The 13,370-nt window shown below is 38.8% G+C and overlaps 1 protein-coding gene across 3 annotated transcripts in view; it reads left to right on the top strand.

Moving 5' to 3' along the window:
* The window catches only part of LOC101413553 (zinc finger protein 596-like), a 148,350-nt gene that overhangs the window by 72,679 nt on the left and 62,301 nt on the right, over window positions 1–13,370 (top strand). Inside the window, exon 10 of one of the 3 annotated variants that reach the window (XM_071208418.1) lies at window positions 285–376. The exons of the other annotated variants lie outside the window; for them this stretch is intronic. Coding sequence (XP_071064519.1) covers window positions 285–376 — 92 coding nt within the window. The remainder of the gene's footprint in view (window positions 1–284; window positions 377–13,370) is intronic. 3 annotated transcript variants of the gene reach the window in all.

Genomic DNA, 13,370 nt, shown 5'->3' on the forward strand with positions numbered 1-13,370 from the left:
TTTATCTGACTGGAGTCTTGTGTTTGAGATCACATAGCCTAGCTGTTTCTCCAACAGTGGTCCTGGCATTCATAAGATGCACATGAATTGGTGTCTCATATCTGGAATATGTGTCTAAAGTGCTGAGACACCATTGGAACCCATGACTGATGTGAAGTCCAATGTGGTCAAATTGCCACTCTCATGCAGAGCCTAAGCCCCAATTGGTATGGCCCAACACACCATGCTGTATGGCCTGGGCTTACTGTCAGGAATAACATGAATGCTTTGTGTCTCTACCCTAGGCATCTTCTAGAGCGAGTCCTCATATTTTGGCCCATTCTTGCATTTGTGTTGGACTTTTGTGTCCTGTTCTTTGGTGGATCCAGCAATCATGGTAACTTTGATATATGGATGTTCAACATGGATATTCAAATCATGTTGTGTTCTTTCTCCTTTTCTCATATTTAAAAAGCAGTTTAACAGACATATTTACGTAAAATAAAATCCATCAAACAGATACAATCAAAGATGTTGCTATCGTACCTTTTCCCTTATAATAAATTTTATAGAAAACTTTTAGGTTGCATAATAGTTACATAGAATATATAGTTGAATCCCATATACCCACCACCACACACTCCCACCACACATCTTACAACATTGTGGTATATTTGTTACATTTGATGCGCAAACTTTGACAAATTGCTAATATGTAAGGTCTATAGTTTACAGTTAACACTTTTGATTGTGCAGTTTGATAGGATTTTTTAAAAGATTTATTTTGTTTATTTCTCTCCCCTTTCCCCCCACCCCAGTTATCTGTTCTCTGTGCCCATTTGCTGCGTGTTCTTCTTTTTGTCCGCTTCTGTTGTTGTCCGCGGCATGGGAATCTATGTTTCTTTTTGTTGCGTCATCTATTGTGTCAGCTCTCCGTGTGTGCGGCACCATTCTTGGGCAGGCTGCACTTTCTTTCATGCTGGGCAGCTCTCCTTACGAGGCGCACTCTTTGTGCATGGGGCTCCCCTACATGGGGGACACCCTGCATGGCAGGGCACTCCTTGTGTGCATCAGCACTGTGCGTGGGCCAGCTCCACACGGGTCAAGGGGGCCCAGGGTTTGAACCGCAGACCTCCCATGTGGTAGATGGATGCCCTATCCACTGGGCCAAGTCCACTTCCCAGTTTTATAGGATTTGGCAAAATATATCATGCCCTGCATCCATCACTGCAATATCATGAACAATACCAATGCCCTAAAAAGGTCCTATATGCAAATTATTCTTTCCTCCCCCTCCATACAGTACCTCAGATCACTGCTGTCCTTATATTAATGTTATAAGTTCTTACATTATAACAATGATAGTCTATTTTGGTCCATGGTTATACCCCTCTCTAAAATTTGTTCATTTCTAAAACTTAAGGATTTGAGGATGGTGATTTCCACTCTTCCTTAGATGAGAGGGGTGTTATATCTTACGAGGCCGATGAAAGGAACTGTTTGGTTTGCAGTTCTAGATACTCTTTTTGGGCAGTTTTGAAGATTATCCATCATCCTGATTTTATTAGTTGATATGGGTGAGTTTAATAGACTGGAGGGTAGCTGTTGGCTGCAAATTTGGTGAGATTCATGGCTCAAATGGCATGTGAACAGACTGATGATTTAAGCTTCTGGGATATATATTTAATGGATATATACTATATATATATTATATATATACAATACTGCTAATTGTAGGTTATAAGAGGGGTAGAAAAGTCATGCATAGGGTAGTTATAAAGGAGTCTAACCCTGTTACACTGGGGAAATAGATTATCATAAGGCCCACCCATGGGATGTTGATTTTATGGGGCTGTGTACCTTGCCTATAGTATCGGTATCTCTTGAGCCCTTGGAAACACCCCTGTTTTGGTTTTGCTTATTGTGGCATTTAGTGAGATCTATCCGAGCTGTGCATATGTGTTAATTCTCAAATGCCCTCCTAACATACTTTGAACCCTCTTAGCTATAGAAACTCTTTATATTTAATGATTTCCCCTTTTGGTCAAGGTCTTTTTCCAAATGCATCATTGATTGGTGTTTAGTATTAATCCATTGTTGCCAGGGAGGCTCATGCCCAGGAGTCATAACTCATGTCACAGGAAAGGTAATGAGTTAATTTTCTGAGTTTAACTTAGAGAGAGACCACATTTGAGTAACAAGGTTTTGAGCAAGTAACTCTTAGGTAATAATTATTATTAGGCTAAGTTTCAATTTTCCAAGAACAAAGTCTTTAGGTACAATTAAATATTATAGGCTTGCTGTATTAGTTCATTTTCCTTTTCTTAAGCACTGCATATGTAGTCTAGAGATTCTTGCCATCTAATTGAGAACATATCAGAACTCTCCAGGATGGAAGTTCAATATACTGTTGGTTATCGTGTAGGTCTCCACCACTGAGATCAAACTCTATGACACCTTGAACACATTCATATTCCATGGAGACATGCCCCAGGTGTGCCCATCCCTACACATTCCCTCATCACTGATACTCTGCATTGGTTACTGTCCCCTGCCATAAATACCATAAAACAACTGCACAACTGTAATCTCCGTCACAGTCTGCATTCTCCCCAGAGTTCACCTCTTCCTTCTTCCAGCCCTCCTTCCAGCTCCATGGATGGACCAACTCAACCCTCAACCCCACTCACTTTCAAACTCCAGCACCATCAACCCTACTCACACCAGTGCACCTCAATATCTGCCATTCACTGCCAAACTGCCACCCTCTACCTTATAAAAGGTTCTGCCAAAAATGTGTATCAGCTGACTACTTTCTGCTCCCTTTCTATCTCCTGGTAATCTATCTTCCACACTTTACCTCACTTAATCTGCTCAACATCTTTAGTTTATATCAGTGAGATCATGCAGTATTTATCTTTTAGTGACTGCCTTACTTCACTTAACATAAGGTCTTCAAGGTACACCCATTTTGTCCCATGTGTCAATAGCTCATTCCTTCTCACAGTTGTGTAATACTCCATTTAACATACACCGTTTGTTAGCCACTCACCCATTAATAGACACCTGGGTTGCTTCCAAATTTTAACAATTGTGAGTAATGCCACAATGATCATGTATGTGCATATATGTGTTTTTGAGTCCTTGTTTCAATTCTTCTGGGTGTATTCATAGTAGTGGAAGTGCCGAATCATGGAAATTCAGTACTTAGCTTTCTGAGGAACCAAGAAACTGTCTTCTAATGTGGCTGCACCTTTCTCCATTCCCAACAGAAGTGGATGAATATTCCTATTCCTCCATATCCTCTGCAACACTTGTTTTTTATTTTTATTTTATTTTAAATTTATTTTTGAGGTACCAGGGTCTGAACCCAGGACCTCATACATGGGCATCAGGTGCTCAACCACTGAGTTATATCCACTCCCAAATGAGATTTGGTTTTCTCATTTGTAAGTTTTTTATGAGGTACTGGAGATTAAACCTGGTACCTCATACATGGGAAGCAGGTGCTCAAATGTTTGAACTACATTTGCTTCCCTATAGTTTGTTTTTAATAACAGCCAGTCTGGGAACCAGATGTGGCTCAACTGAAAGGGCAGACACCTGCCATATGGAAGGTCCAAGGGTTCGATACCCAGGGCTTCCTGACCTGTGTGTTAAACTGGCCCATGCACGTGCTGCCGTGCACAAGTAGTGCTGTGCCATTCAGGGGCACCCCTGTGTAGGGGTGCCCCATGTGCAAGGAGCGCACCCCACAAGGAGAGCTGACCTGCATGGAAAAAGCACAGCCCACTCAGGAGTGTCACTGCTCACATGGAGAACTGATACAGCAAGATAACACACACACACACAAAACAGACCATTTCCCAGTGCCACATGACAATGCAAGCAGACACAGAAGAACACACAGTGAATGGACACAGATAGTAGACAATGGGGGTCAGGGAAGGGGAGAGAAATTTAAAAAAATAGCAGTCAGTCAAATTTTTAAAAGGTGGTATCTCATTTTAGTTTTGATTTGCATTTCACTAATAGCAATATTGAGAAAATTTTCATGTGCTTTCAGGCATTCTAATTCTTCTTTGGAAAAGTGTTCAACTCTCTTATCCACAGTAAAAATGAACTGGCTTTTTATTATTGAGATGTTAAAATTGTATATGTATCCTGGATGTTAGACCCTTATTAAATGATTTATTCCCAGATATTTTCTTTTATTGAGTAGGCTGCCTTTTCACCTTCTTGATGAACTCCTTCATAGACCAAAAGTTTGAAATTTTGATAAGGCCCTATTTATCTATTTTATCAGTTAGCTCTAGCTGTTCAGGTTTATGTTGGAACTCTCACCTCATTTCCATTGATCACTTTGTCTATTCTTGTACCAAATCCATGCATTTTTTACTACTGTCACTTTGTAGTGTGATTTAAAGTCAGACAGAGCTCTGTCACTTTCCCTAATGGAACAGCAACAATCCTCTGAGTGCAATGGCTAAGATCAATAAGGAAGGATGGTCCAACAATGAGCCCTTGATGCTAATGACTATGCTTGTGGGCCTGTGGGCCTGAAATAAGAATTAGGCCTAGAGCTGCAGGATGCCTGAGAGTTACCTCCTGAGAGCCTCCATGTTGCTCAAATGTGGCCAGTCTCAAAGCCAAACTCAGCACGTAAATGCATTGCCTTCCCTTCGTGGGACATGACTCCTGGGGATGAGCCTCCCTGGCACTGAGGGATTACTACCAAGTACCAGCTGATGATGTGGCTGGAGAATGAACTTGAATAAAAGGGTCAGCTCTGACCAGCAGAGTATCTCAGCCTACATGTAATATCAGGAGTTAAAAGTCCTTTTTGACCCTGAATAAAAGGGGGAAATGGGAAGGACAAATGAGTTGATATGGCTATGAGTCTCCAAAAAAGAGCTGGGAGGCCATCAGAGGGTCACCCTTACGCACACCTCAGCAGAGTCCCAGAGACAGCTAAAGTAGATACAACCCCAGGCATTGGTTCTTCTGAGGGCTACAGAGACCCACAGGTTCTATGGTCATGGCAGATGGAGTTCAGTGCCATGTCAGTTGGCCCTACTTTGGAGTTTGTGTTCCTGACTGTGATGGAGTAGGACTCAGGTGTGATCTTTGTTCACAAGCCTCTCCTGTCACTTTTACCGGACCTGTGGTTGGTGTTGGGGTTTGGTGTATACTCAGGGGACCTGAATCTCTGGACTGTCCATGTGATAGCCAGGCCCTGAACCTCAACAGACTTGCAACTCTACCCTCTGGTTTATTGCACTTACCCCAGCTAGCTAACAGGGAGGTGAAGAAGGTCAACCACCACACAAGGGAGCCAAGAGTGCCTACAACTGCAAACAGGAGAATTGCATCCATCATCTAAGTGGAATCAAAGCACCTTCTTGATACAGAGGTGGAGTGGACATAACCATCCCAGGGTCCACAGAATGGAGGATTAGAGTGTAGATTAGAGTGGACTTACTGGTACTCTATTCTGAAAGTAATGTGATTAGTAATGGAAGTAAATGTAGCACTGAGATGGAGAAAGTGGCCATGGTAGCTGCTGAGGGTGGGAATGAGAAGAAGAGATGTGATGTAGGGGCATTTTCAGGTCATGGATTTGTCCTGGGTGGTACTGCAGGGACAATTTCTGGACATTGTATGTCCTCCCATGGCCCACTGGGTGGACTGGGGGAGAGCGTAAACTGTAGTGTGGACCATTGACCATGTGGTGCAGCAGTGCTCAGAGACATATTCACCAAGTGCAGTGAGTGTCCCATGATGATGGAGGAGGTTGTGGTTATGGGAGGAGTGGGGTGAGGGGAGTGGGGGGTATATGGGGACCTCATTTTTTTTAATGTAACATTAAAAATAAATAAATTAATTAATTAAAAAATAAAGTCAGACAGCATGTTACCTTCTATTTTGTTTTTCATTTTCAAGAGATTTTAGGCTATTCAGGGCCCCAATCCCTTCCAAATAACTTGGATAATTGGCTTTTTTATTTCTGTAAAAAATGATGGTGGGAGTTTTATTGCAATTATATTGAATCTGTAAATCGGTTTCAGCAGAATAGACATCGTAATTATATTTAGCCATCCAAACCATGAACATGGAATATTCTTTGATTTATTTAGATCCTCTTTGATTTCCTTTAGTAATGCTAAAGTACATTTATTTTAGCAATGTAGTTATTATTGTGTACAAGTCCTTTACATCCTCAGTTAAGCTCATTCCTATGTATTTGATTATTTTAGATGTTATTGTAAGTGGAATTTTTTTTATTGATTTCCTCCTCATATTGCTCAGTATTAGTATACAGAAACACTACTGGTTTTTGTGTTTTGATCTTGTATATCCTCAACTTGACTGAGTTCATTTGTCAGCACTACAAGCTTTGGTGTAGATTTTTGAAAGGTTTTTTTCTATACAATTCTGACATCTGCAAATAGCGAACATTGTATTTCTTTCTTTCTAATTTGGGTGTCTTTTATTTCCTTTTCTTGACTAATTGCTCAAGAAGTATCTCTAATAGAGTGTTAAATAAGAATGGTGACAGTGGACATCTTATCTTGTCCTGGATCTTAAAGGGGAAAAGTTTTAGCATTTCACCATTGAGTATTATGTTAGTGGTGGGTATTTCGTACATGCCCTTTTTTCATGTTGAGGTATGTTCCTTCTATTCCTACCTTTTGAATTTTTTTATTCAAGAAAGGATGCTGCATTTTTTTTTCTAAATGCCTTTTCAACATCAATATAGATGGTCATGTCAATTTTCCCCTTCCTTCTGCTAATGTAGTATATTGCATTGGTTGATTTTCTTATATTAAACCATTCTGTGCATACCTGGGATAAAACCAACTTGATTATGGTATATAATTTTTTGAAGTCTTGTTGGGTTCAATTAGTAAGTATTCTGTTGAGAATTTTTGCATCTAAGTCCATTCAAGAGATTAGTCTCTAGTTTTCCTGTGGCATCTTAATGTGGCTTTGGTATTACAATGAGGTTTGCATCATAGAATGAAGTAGGTGATTTTCCCTCCTCTTCAATTTTTTGGGGAACATTTTGAGCGTGATTGATATTAGTTCTTTCTGGAATAATTGGTAGAACTCACCTGTGAAAGCAATTGTCCTGTGCTTTGAGAGGGAGGTTTTTGATGAATAATTCAATCTCACTATTTGTGATTGTTCTGTTGAATTCTTACATTTCTTCTTTCATCAGTTTAAGTAGCTACAAATTTATCTATTTCATTTAAATTGTCCACTCTGTGTTAAGTTTTTCAAAGTATCCTCTTATGATACTTTTTATTTTTCTAGGGTCACTGGTGATATCCCCTCTCTAACTTATGATTTTATTTATTTGCATCTTTTCTCTTTTTTCTGTTAGTCTGCCTAAGGCCTTGTCAATCTTATAAAACTTCTCAAAGAACCAACTCTTGGTTTTGTTACTTTTTCTAAGGATTTTTATTCTCAATTCTTTTAATTCTACTCTAATCTTGTTTATTTTTTTTCCTTGTGCTTGGTTTGTGATTAGTTTCTTTTTCTTTTTCTAGTTCTTCCAGATGTTCATTTAGGTGCTTGAGTTTAGCTCTTTGTTCTTTTTTAAAATAAGCACTGATAGTTTTATATGTTGTGTACTCATTTTCACTCACTTTGAGCTTGTTACTTATTTCTCTTGCAATTTCTTCTTTACCCTACTGATTATTTGATTAATCTACCTGTATTTATGAATTTTCTCTTTTTCCACCTCTTATTAATTTTAACGTCTTCTTTATCAGAGAAAGTGTGTTGTATAATTTTAATATTTTTAAATTTATTGATACTTGACTTGTGTCCCAAATACAATGTAATCTGGAGAAGAATCAATAAGCACTTGAGAAGAATGTATATCCTACTGTTTTTGTTTGTATTGTTCTATAAATGTCTTTTAGGTCTGTTTCATTTACAATATTGTCTAATCTGTCTGAATTCTTATTGATCCTTCCCCTTAGTTGTTCTAGCAAACCCTGAGAGTGATATGTTGATGTCTCCAACTATTATTATAGAGACATCTATTTCTCCCTTCAGTTTTTGATAGTATGTATTTCATGTATTTGGGGCACCTAAGTTAGTTTCATATTATATATTTTTGTTATTTCTTCTAGTAAATAATCCCTTTTGTTGATATTTAGTGAACTTATTCATTTTTATATTAGTTTTACTTTTAAAATACATTTCATCCATTATTAATATTACTACTCCAGATCTTTTTTATTACTATTTGCATGGAATATCTTTTACCAAACTTTTGCTTTCAGTCTGATTGTGCCCTTGCATCTGAGGTGATTCATTTTTAGAGAACACATAGATGGTTCATTTTTTGGGGGGCAGGGGGGCTTGTCTGTTTTTATTTTTGTTTGTTTTTGTTTGTTTGTTTTCTTTTCTTTCCTTCTTTATCTCCCTGCCATGATTTTTTTCTTTTTTTGTTTTTATTTATTTTTTAATGTTATATTAAAAAAATATGAGGTCCCCATATTCCCCCCACCCCCTTCACCCTACTCCTCCCCCCATAACAACAACCTCCTCCATCATCATGAGACATTCATTGCATTTGGTGAATACATCTCTGAGCACCGCTGTACCTTGTGGTCAATGGTCCACATCATAGCCCACACTCTCCCACAGTCCACCCAGTGGGCCATGGGAGGACATACAGTGTCCAGTAACTGTCTCTGCAGTACCACCCAGAACAACTCCAAGTCCCGAAAACACCCCCACATACATCTCTTCCTCCCACTCCCTATCCCAAGCAGCCACCATGGCCGCTCTCTCCACACCAATGCCATTTTTTCTTCAAATACTAATCATAATAGTTCATGAATAGAATATCAGTAAGTCCACTCTAATCTATACTCTATTCCTCCATCTTGTGGCCCTTAGAATGGTTGTGTCCATGCCACATCTATATCACAAGGGCCTTAGATTCCACATGAATGCTGATGCAATTCTCCTGCTTTCAGTTGTAGGCACTCTTGGCTCCCTGGTGTGGTGGTTGACCTTCACCTCCTTGTTAACTGAGTAGGGTAAGTCCAATAAACCAGAGTGTAGGAGTTGCAAGTCTGTTGAGGCTCAGGGCCTGGCTATCACATGGAGAGTCCAGAGATTCATGTCCCCTGGGTATACATTAAAGCCCAGCACCAACTACAGTTCCGGTAAAAGTAACAGGAGAGGCTTGTGAACAAAGATCACATCTGAGTCCAGCTCAGATGTTCATTTTTTATCCGTTCTATCAGTCTATGTCTTTTTCTTGAAGAGTTCAATCCATTAAAATTCAGTGTTACTTTTTTAAAGGCATTAGTTATTTTGTACATTTTATCCATTGGCTTTCTGTAGTCATATCTTACTATTGTCTTCCTTTTCACCCTTTCAGTTTCTCTTAGTTAAAATCTTCATTCATACACTTTTCTCCAGGCCTCTCACCCTTGTCTTTTCCTTTCAGACTGTAACATAGCCTTTAATGTCCCTTGTAGGTCTGTTTTCTTTGTAATAAACTCTTTCAGTTTTTGTTTGTCTATGATGACTTTAACTCTTCACCTTTTCTGAAAGACAGTTTGTCAGATAAAGAAATCTTGCCTGGTAGTTGTTCTCTTTCAGTAACTTGAATATATCATATCCTGTTTTCTTAACTCAATATTTTCTGATGAGAGATCAGTACTTAACCTTACCAAGCCTCCTGTGTATGTGATACATTGCTTTTTTCTTGCTATTCTCAGAAGCCTCTCATTATTTCTGGCATTTGACAGTATGAACAGTAGATGTTTCAGAGTAGGTCTGTTCAGATTTTTTCTGTTTGGAGTACATGGTCCTTCTTGATTATTGCTATTCATGTCTTTCATAAGTGTCAGAAAATTTTTAGTCAGTATTTCCTCATATATTCTTTCTGCCCCGTTTCCATTCTCTTGTCCATCTGGGTCACCTATAGCACATACCTTTGTGTATTTCATGTCATCATTCAGTCCCTGAGACCCTGTTCCATTTTTTCCATTCTCTTTGTGTCCTTTTGTTTCAAGTTCAGATGTTCTGTCCTCACTTTCACAGATTTGTTCTCCTGCCATGTCAAATATTTTTTCATATGTCTCTAATGGATTTTTGTCATGTAATTTTGTCTTTCATTCACATAAGCTCTGTTACTTTTTTATCAGGCTTTCAAAAGTTTTCTTTGTGATCACACAGTGTGATCTTAATATCCTTTCTCTCTTTAGTCTTATTTTCCTTCATCTCCAATTGATTGGGATTTATGTTAACATCATTGATTAGTTTTCTTAAACCTTGTGTCTCTTCTGGATCCATTGCTTGTTCCTTTGGTTATGCCATATCTTCCCATTTCTTACTGTGGCTTATTACCTTTTGTTGATATCAAGGCATTTGATTGTGTTGGCGATTTTACTCTGTTGATCAATTTCTCTCTTTTGTGTGGTGGTTTTATCTCACAGTTCTTCTTTGATGTTTTGTTCATTTTCTTTTTCTAAAACTTTAAGATAGCCCAGTTTAAATCATCAAAACAGAGGCAGGGAGCCACTAATGGGGCATAGAAGAGATCCACATTGCCTGGGAAAGGAGAGCTAAGCCTTGTCTTCTTTACTTTCCTACCTGACCAGCAGATGGCACTCTTCAGCCAACATTACCATGGAGATGAATCCTTCACTATACTCTGAATAGCTCTCCTGAACCAGTGATGAAAATCCAAGCTATATTCGTCCTAATTGCCTAAGAGAAACTACACTCAATCCTCAGCCACACCCTTAAACTTCCCAGGGAGGCATATGTCCTTTCCCCTTTCTATTGGTCACAGGTTTTACCAAGGCTGTGTTCCCCAATTATGGAGGGTAGGTGGAACTCCCAGCTTGGGGCAGCAACTCAGTATTCTTTTTGTCTGTCTCTCTGTCCTCAGTACATCCTAGACAGCGAATGTGGCACTCTCCTGGTATACAGTTCCCTAAAGTGGGTCTTTTGGATGACTTCTAAGCTTTCCCCCCTATTTTGTAAGAGAGCTATACCCTGCCTGAGCTACTCTGATTCCATATTCCTTACCATCTCTCCCTCATTTTAGAAGGACAATTTTGCTGGATAGAGGGTTCTTGACTAGCATTTTTTCTCTTTCAGTACCTTAAATCTATCAAACCACTGTTTTTGTGTGTGTGTGTTTTTTTTTTTTTTTTTGCCTTCATGATTTCTGCTGAGAAACTGGTATTTAATTTTATTGAGTGTCCCTTTTATGTGATGAATTGCTTTTCTCTTGCTGCTTTCAAAATTCACTCTTTGGCTTTGGCATTATCATTCTTATTAGTATGTTTTGGAGCTGGCCTATTAGGATTTATTCTGTTTAGAGTATGCTGGCCTTCTTGGACATATCTATTTATGTTTCCATAAGAATTGGGAAATTTGGGGCTATTATTTTCTCAAAGATTCTTTCTGATCCTTTTCCTTTCTCTCCATTTGGAAAACCCATGACACCTTTGTTTGTGCACTTTGTGCTATCACTCTTTTCCCTGATAACCATTCTCAATTTTTTGCTCTGTCCTCTAGATTGCTGATTCTTTCCTCATTCTATTCAAGTCTGATGTTTTATACCTTTAGTGTACTTTTTTATCTTATACTTCTATTTCTTATGCAGCTTAGAGAAAGATATGCATATCTTTCTATCCTTTCATTTTGATGAAAAATAGTGATCAAGGTAAGAATGGTATACATTTTGCTCCATTAATATAGACCATGTCCATGCAGGCAAAACAACAACACAAAACAAAAACAACTGATAATACTGTCGTGAATACACAGTATGATAATCTGAAAAAAATTCCCATTAATATGCATTTACTGCCTGCTTCCCATTACTATGTGTGTGTCATTTAAAAATGTTTATTTTTCTGATCCCTCAGAATAGCAATATTTAATTTACTTACTAAAGGCAAGACCTTAGCTCCTAAAAATAACTAAAATGCAGGATAGGAATTTATAAATTCTGGACAAATGATTAATAATTTCTATTTCTTAAATCTTACAACCAACACTAAGTACCAGCTGTCTGCTTGTCCTTAGAAAGTAAAGATGTTCATATCTTTTCAGGGTAAGAGTAAATTTCCCGTATTATAAAGGGTTTTTTTTTTATATATGGTGTATTTTTAATCTTATCTATTTTGCCTTTCATTTCAATTCATTCTCTTCATTTAATGCATTCTTTCAAATTCTTCTTTATGCACACTCATTGTCTTATTTAGCTCTTTGGCCATATTTTCCTACATCTTCTTGAATCGTTTTAGGAGATTCACTGGAACATGTTTGAATAGTTGTTCTGAATTGTGTCTCTTCCAGATTTTTCATTTGTTCATTGACTGGTCCATATCTTGATGTTTCTTACTATGGGTTGCAATTTTTTTGCTGATATGTAGGTATTTGATTATTTGGATGAATTTACTGATGGTCAGTTTCTCTCTCACCCATGTTTTGTTTGTTTGTTTGTTTTGTTTTGTTTGTTTTGTTTTTGACATACTGTGGCCAGGGATCAAACTCCAGACCTCGTAAGTGGGAAGCTAGAACTTAACCACTGAACTCCACTGGCCCCCCCAATTTTTTTAAATTTCTTGTTCTTTTTTGTTGTTGTTCTTAGGAGGTACAGGTGATTGATCCCAGGACCTGCTATGTAGGAAGCAAGTGATAAGCCACTTGACCTACATCTGTTCCCTCTTGCTGAAGGTTCTACTGTTGATTGGCTTGTGTTAATGCTCTCCTTTGACAATTCATTCAACTTGTTCTAGATCTTTAGTATTTCCAGTGTTTGATCAGAATGGGGCCAGGGACCGACCAAGTGGACACAGACTAATTCCAAGGGGCAGTGGGGAGAGGGTCAGGGGAGAAATCAAAATCCCTCCCACTTTTCTTTTTTTGCTCCCTGAAGCTGCACTTCCATGGTCTGCCCTTCATATTGTACATTTCATAAAATGTTCCCCACAGCCCTAAGGAGGGTGTGTGTTTTTCCAACATTTACTGGGTGGTCTTCAAGCAATGGCCATGAGGCTTCCTGTTCTGGGCAGGTTAGAATGACAGTTCAGAGCTGGAACTCAGCACTCCAGACTTACCAACCAGAAGCGATGATCAGCATTTGACCGTGTCCCTCACATTCCTAGGAAGCATGCCTTCGTGCCACTGCCCATCTATGCCAGCTAACCACAGATATTGCCTGAGGCAAACTTTGATGGTGGGGGATGAACACCAGCAACTGTCTTGAAGTGATTCACTCTGTTTCTATGCCACAGCTTCTCAGTCCTCACCCACTCTCTTCTGTATGCTTCATGGTGCTCCCTTTGCCTCTTGAGTCCCAGAACTGATGTATCTCTGCCTGTACACTAGCTGTT

Source organism: Dasypus novemcinctus, chromosome 16 (assembly GCF_030445035.2).
Source record: "Dasypus novemcinctus isolate mDasNov1 chromosome 16, mDasNov1.1.hap2, whole genome shotgun sequence".
NCBI classification, from domain to species: Eukaryota; Metazoa; Chordata; class Mammalia; order Cingulata; family Dasypodidae; genus Dasypus; species Dasypus novemcinctus.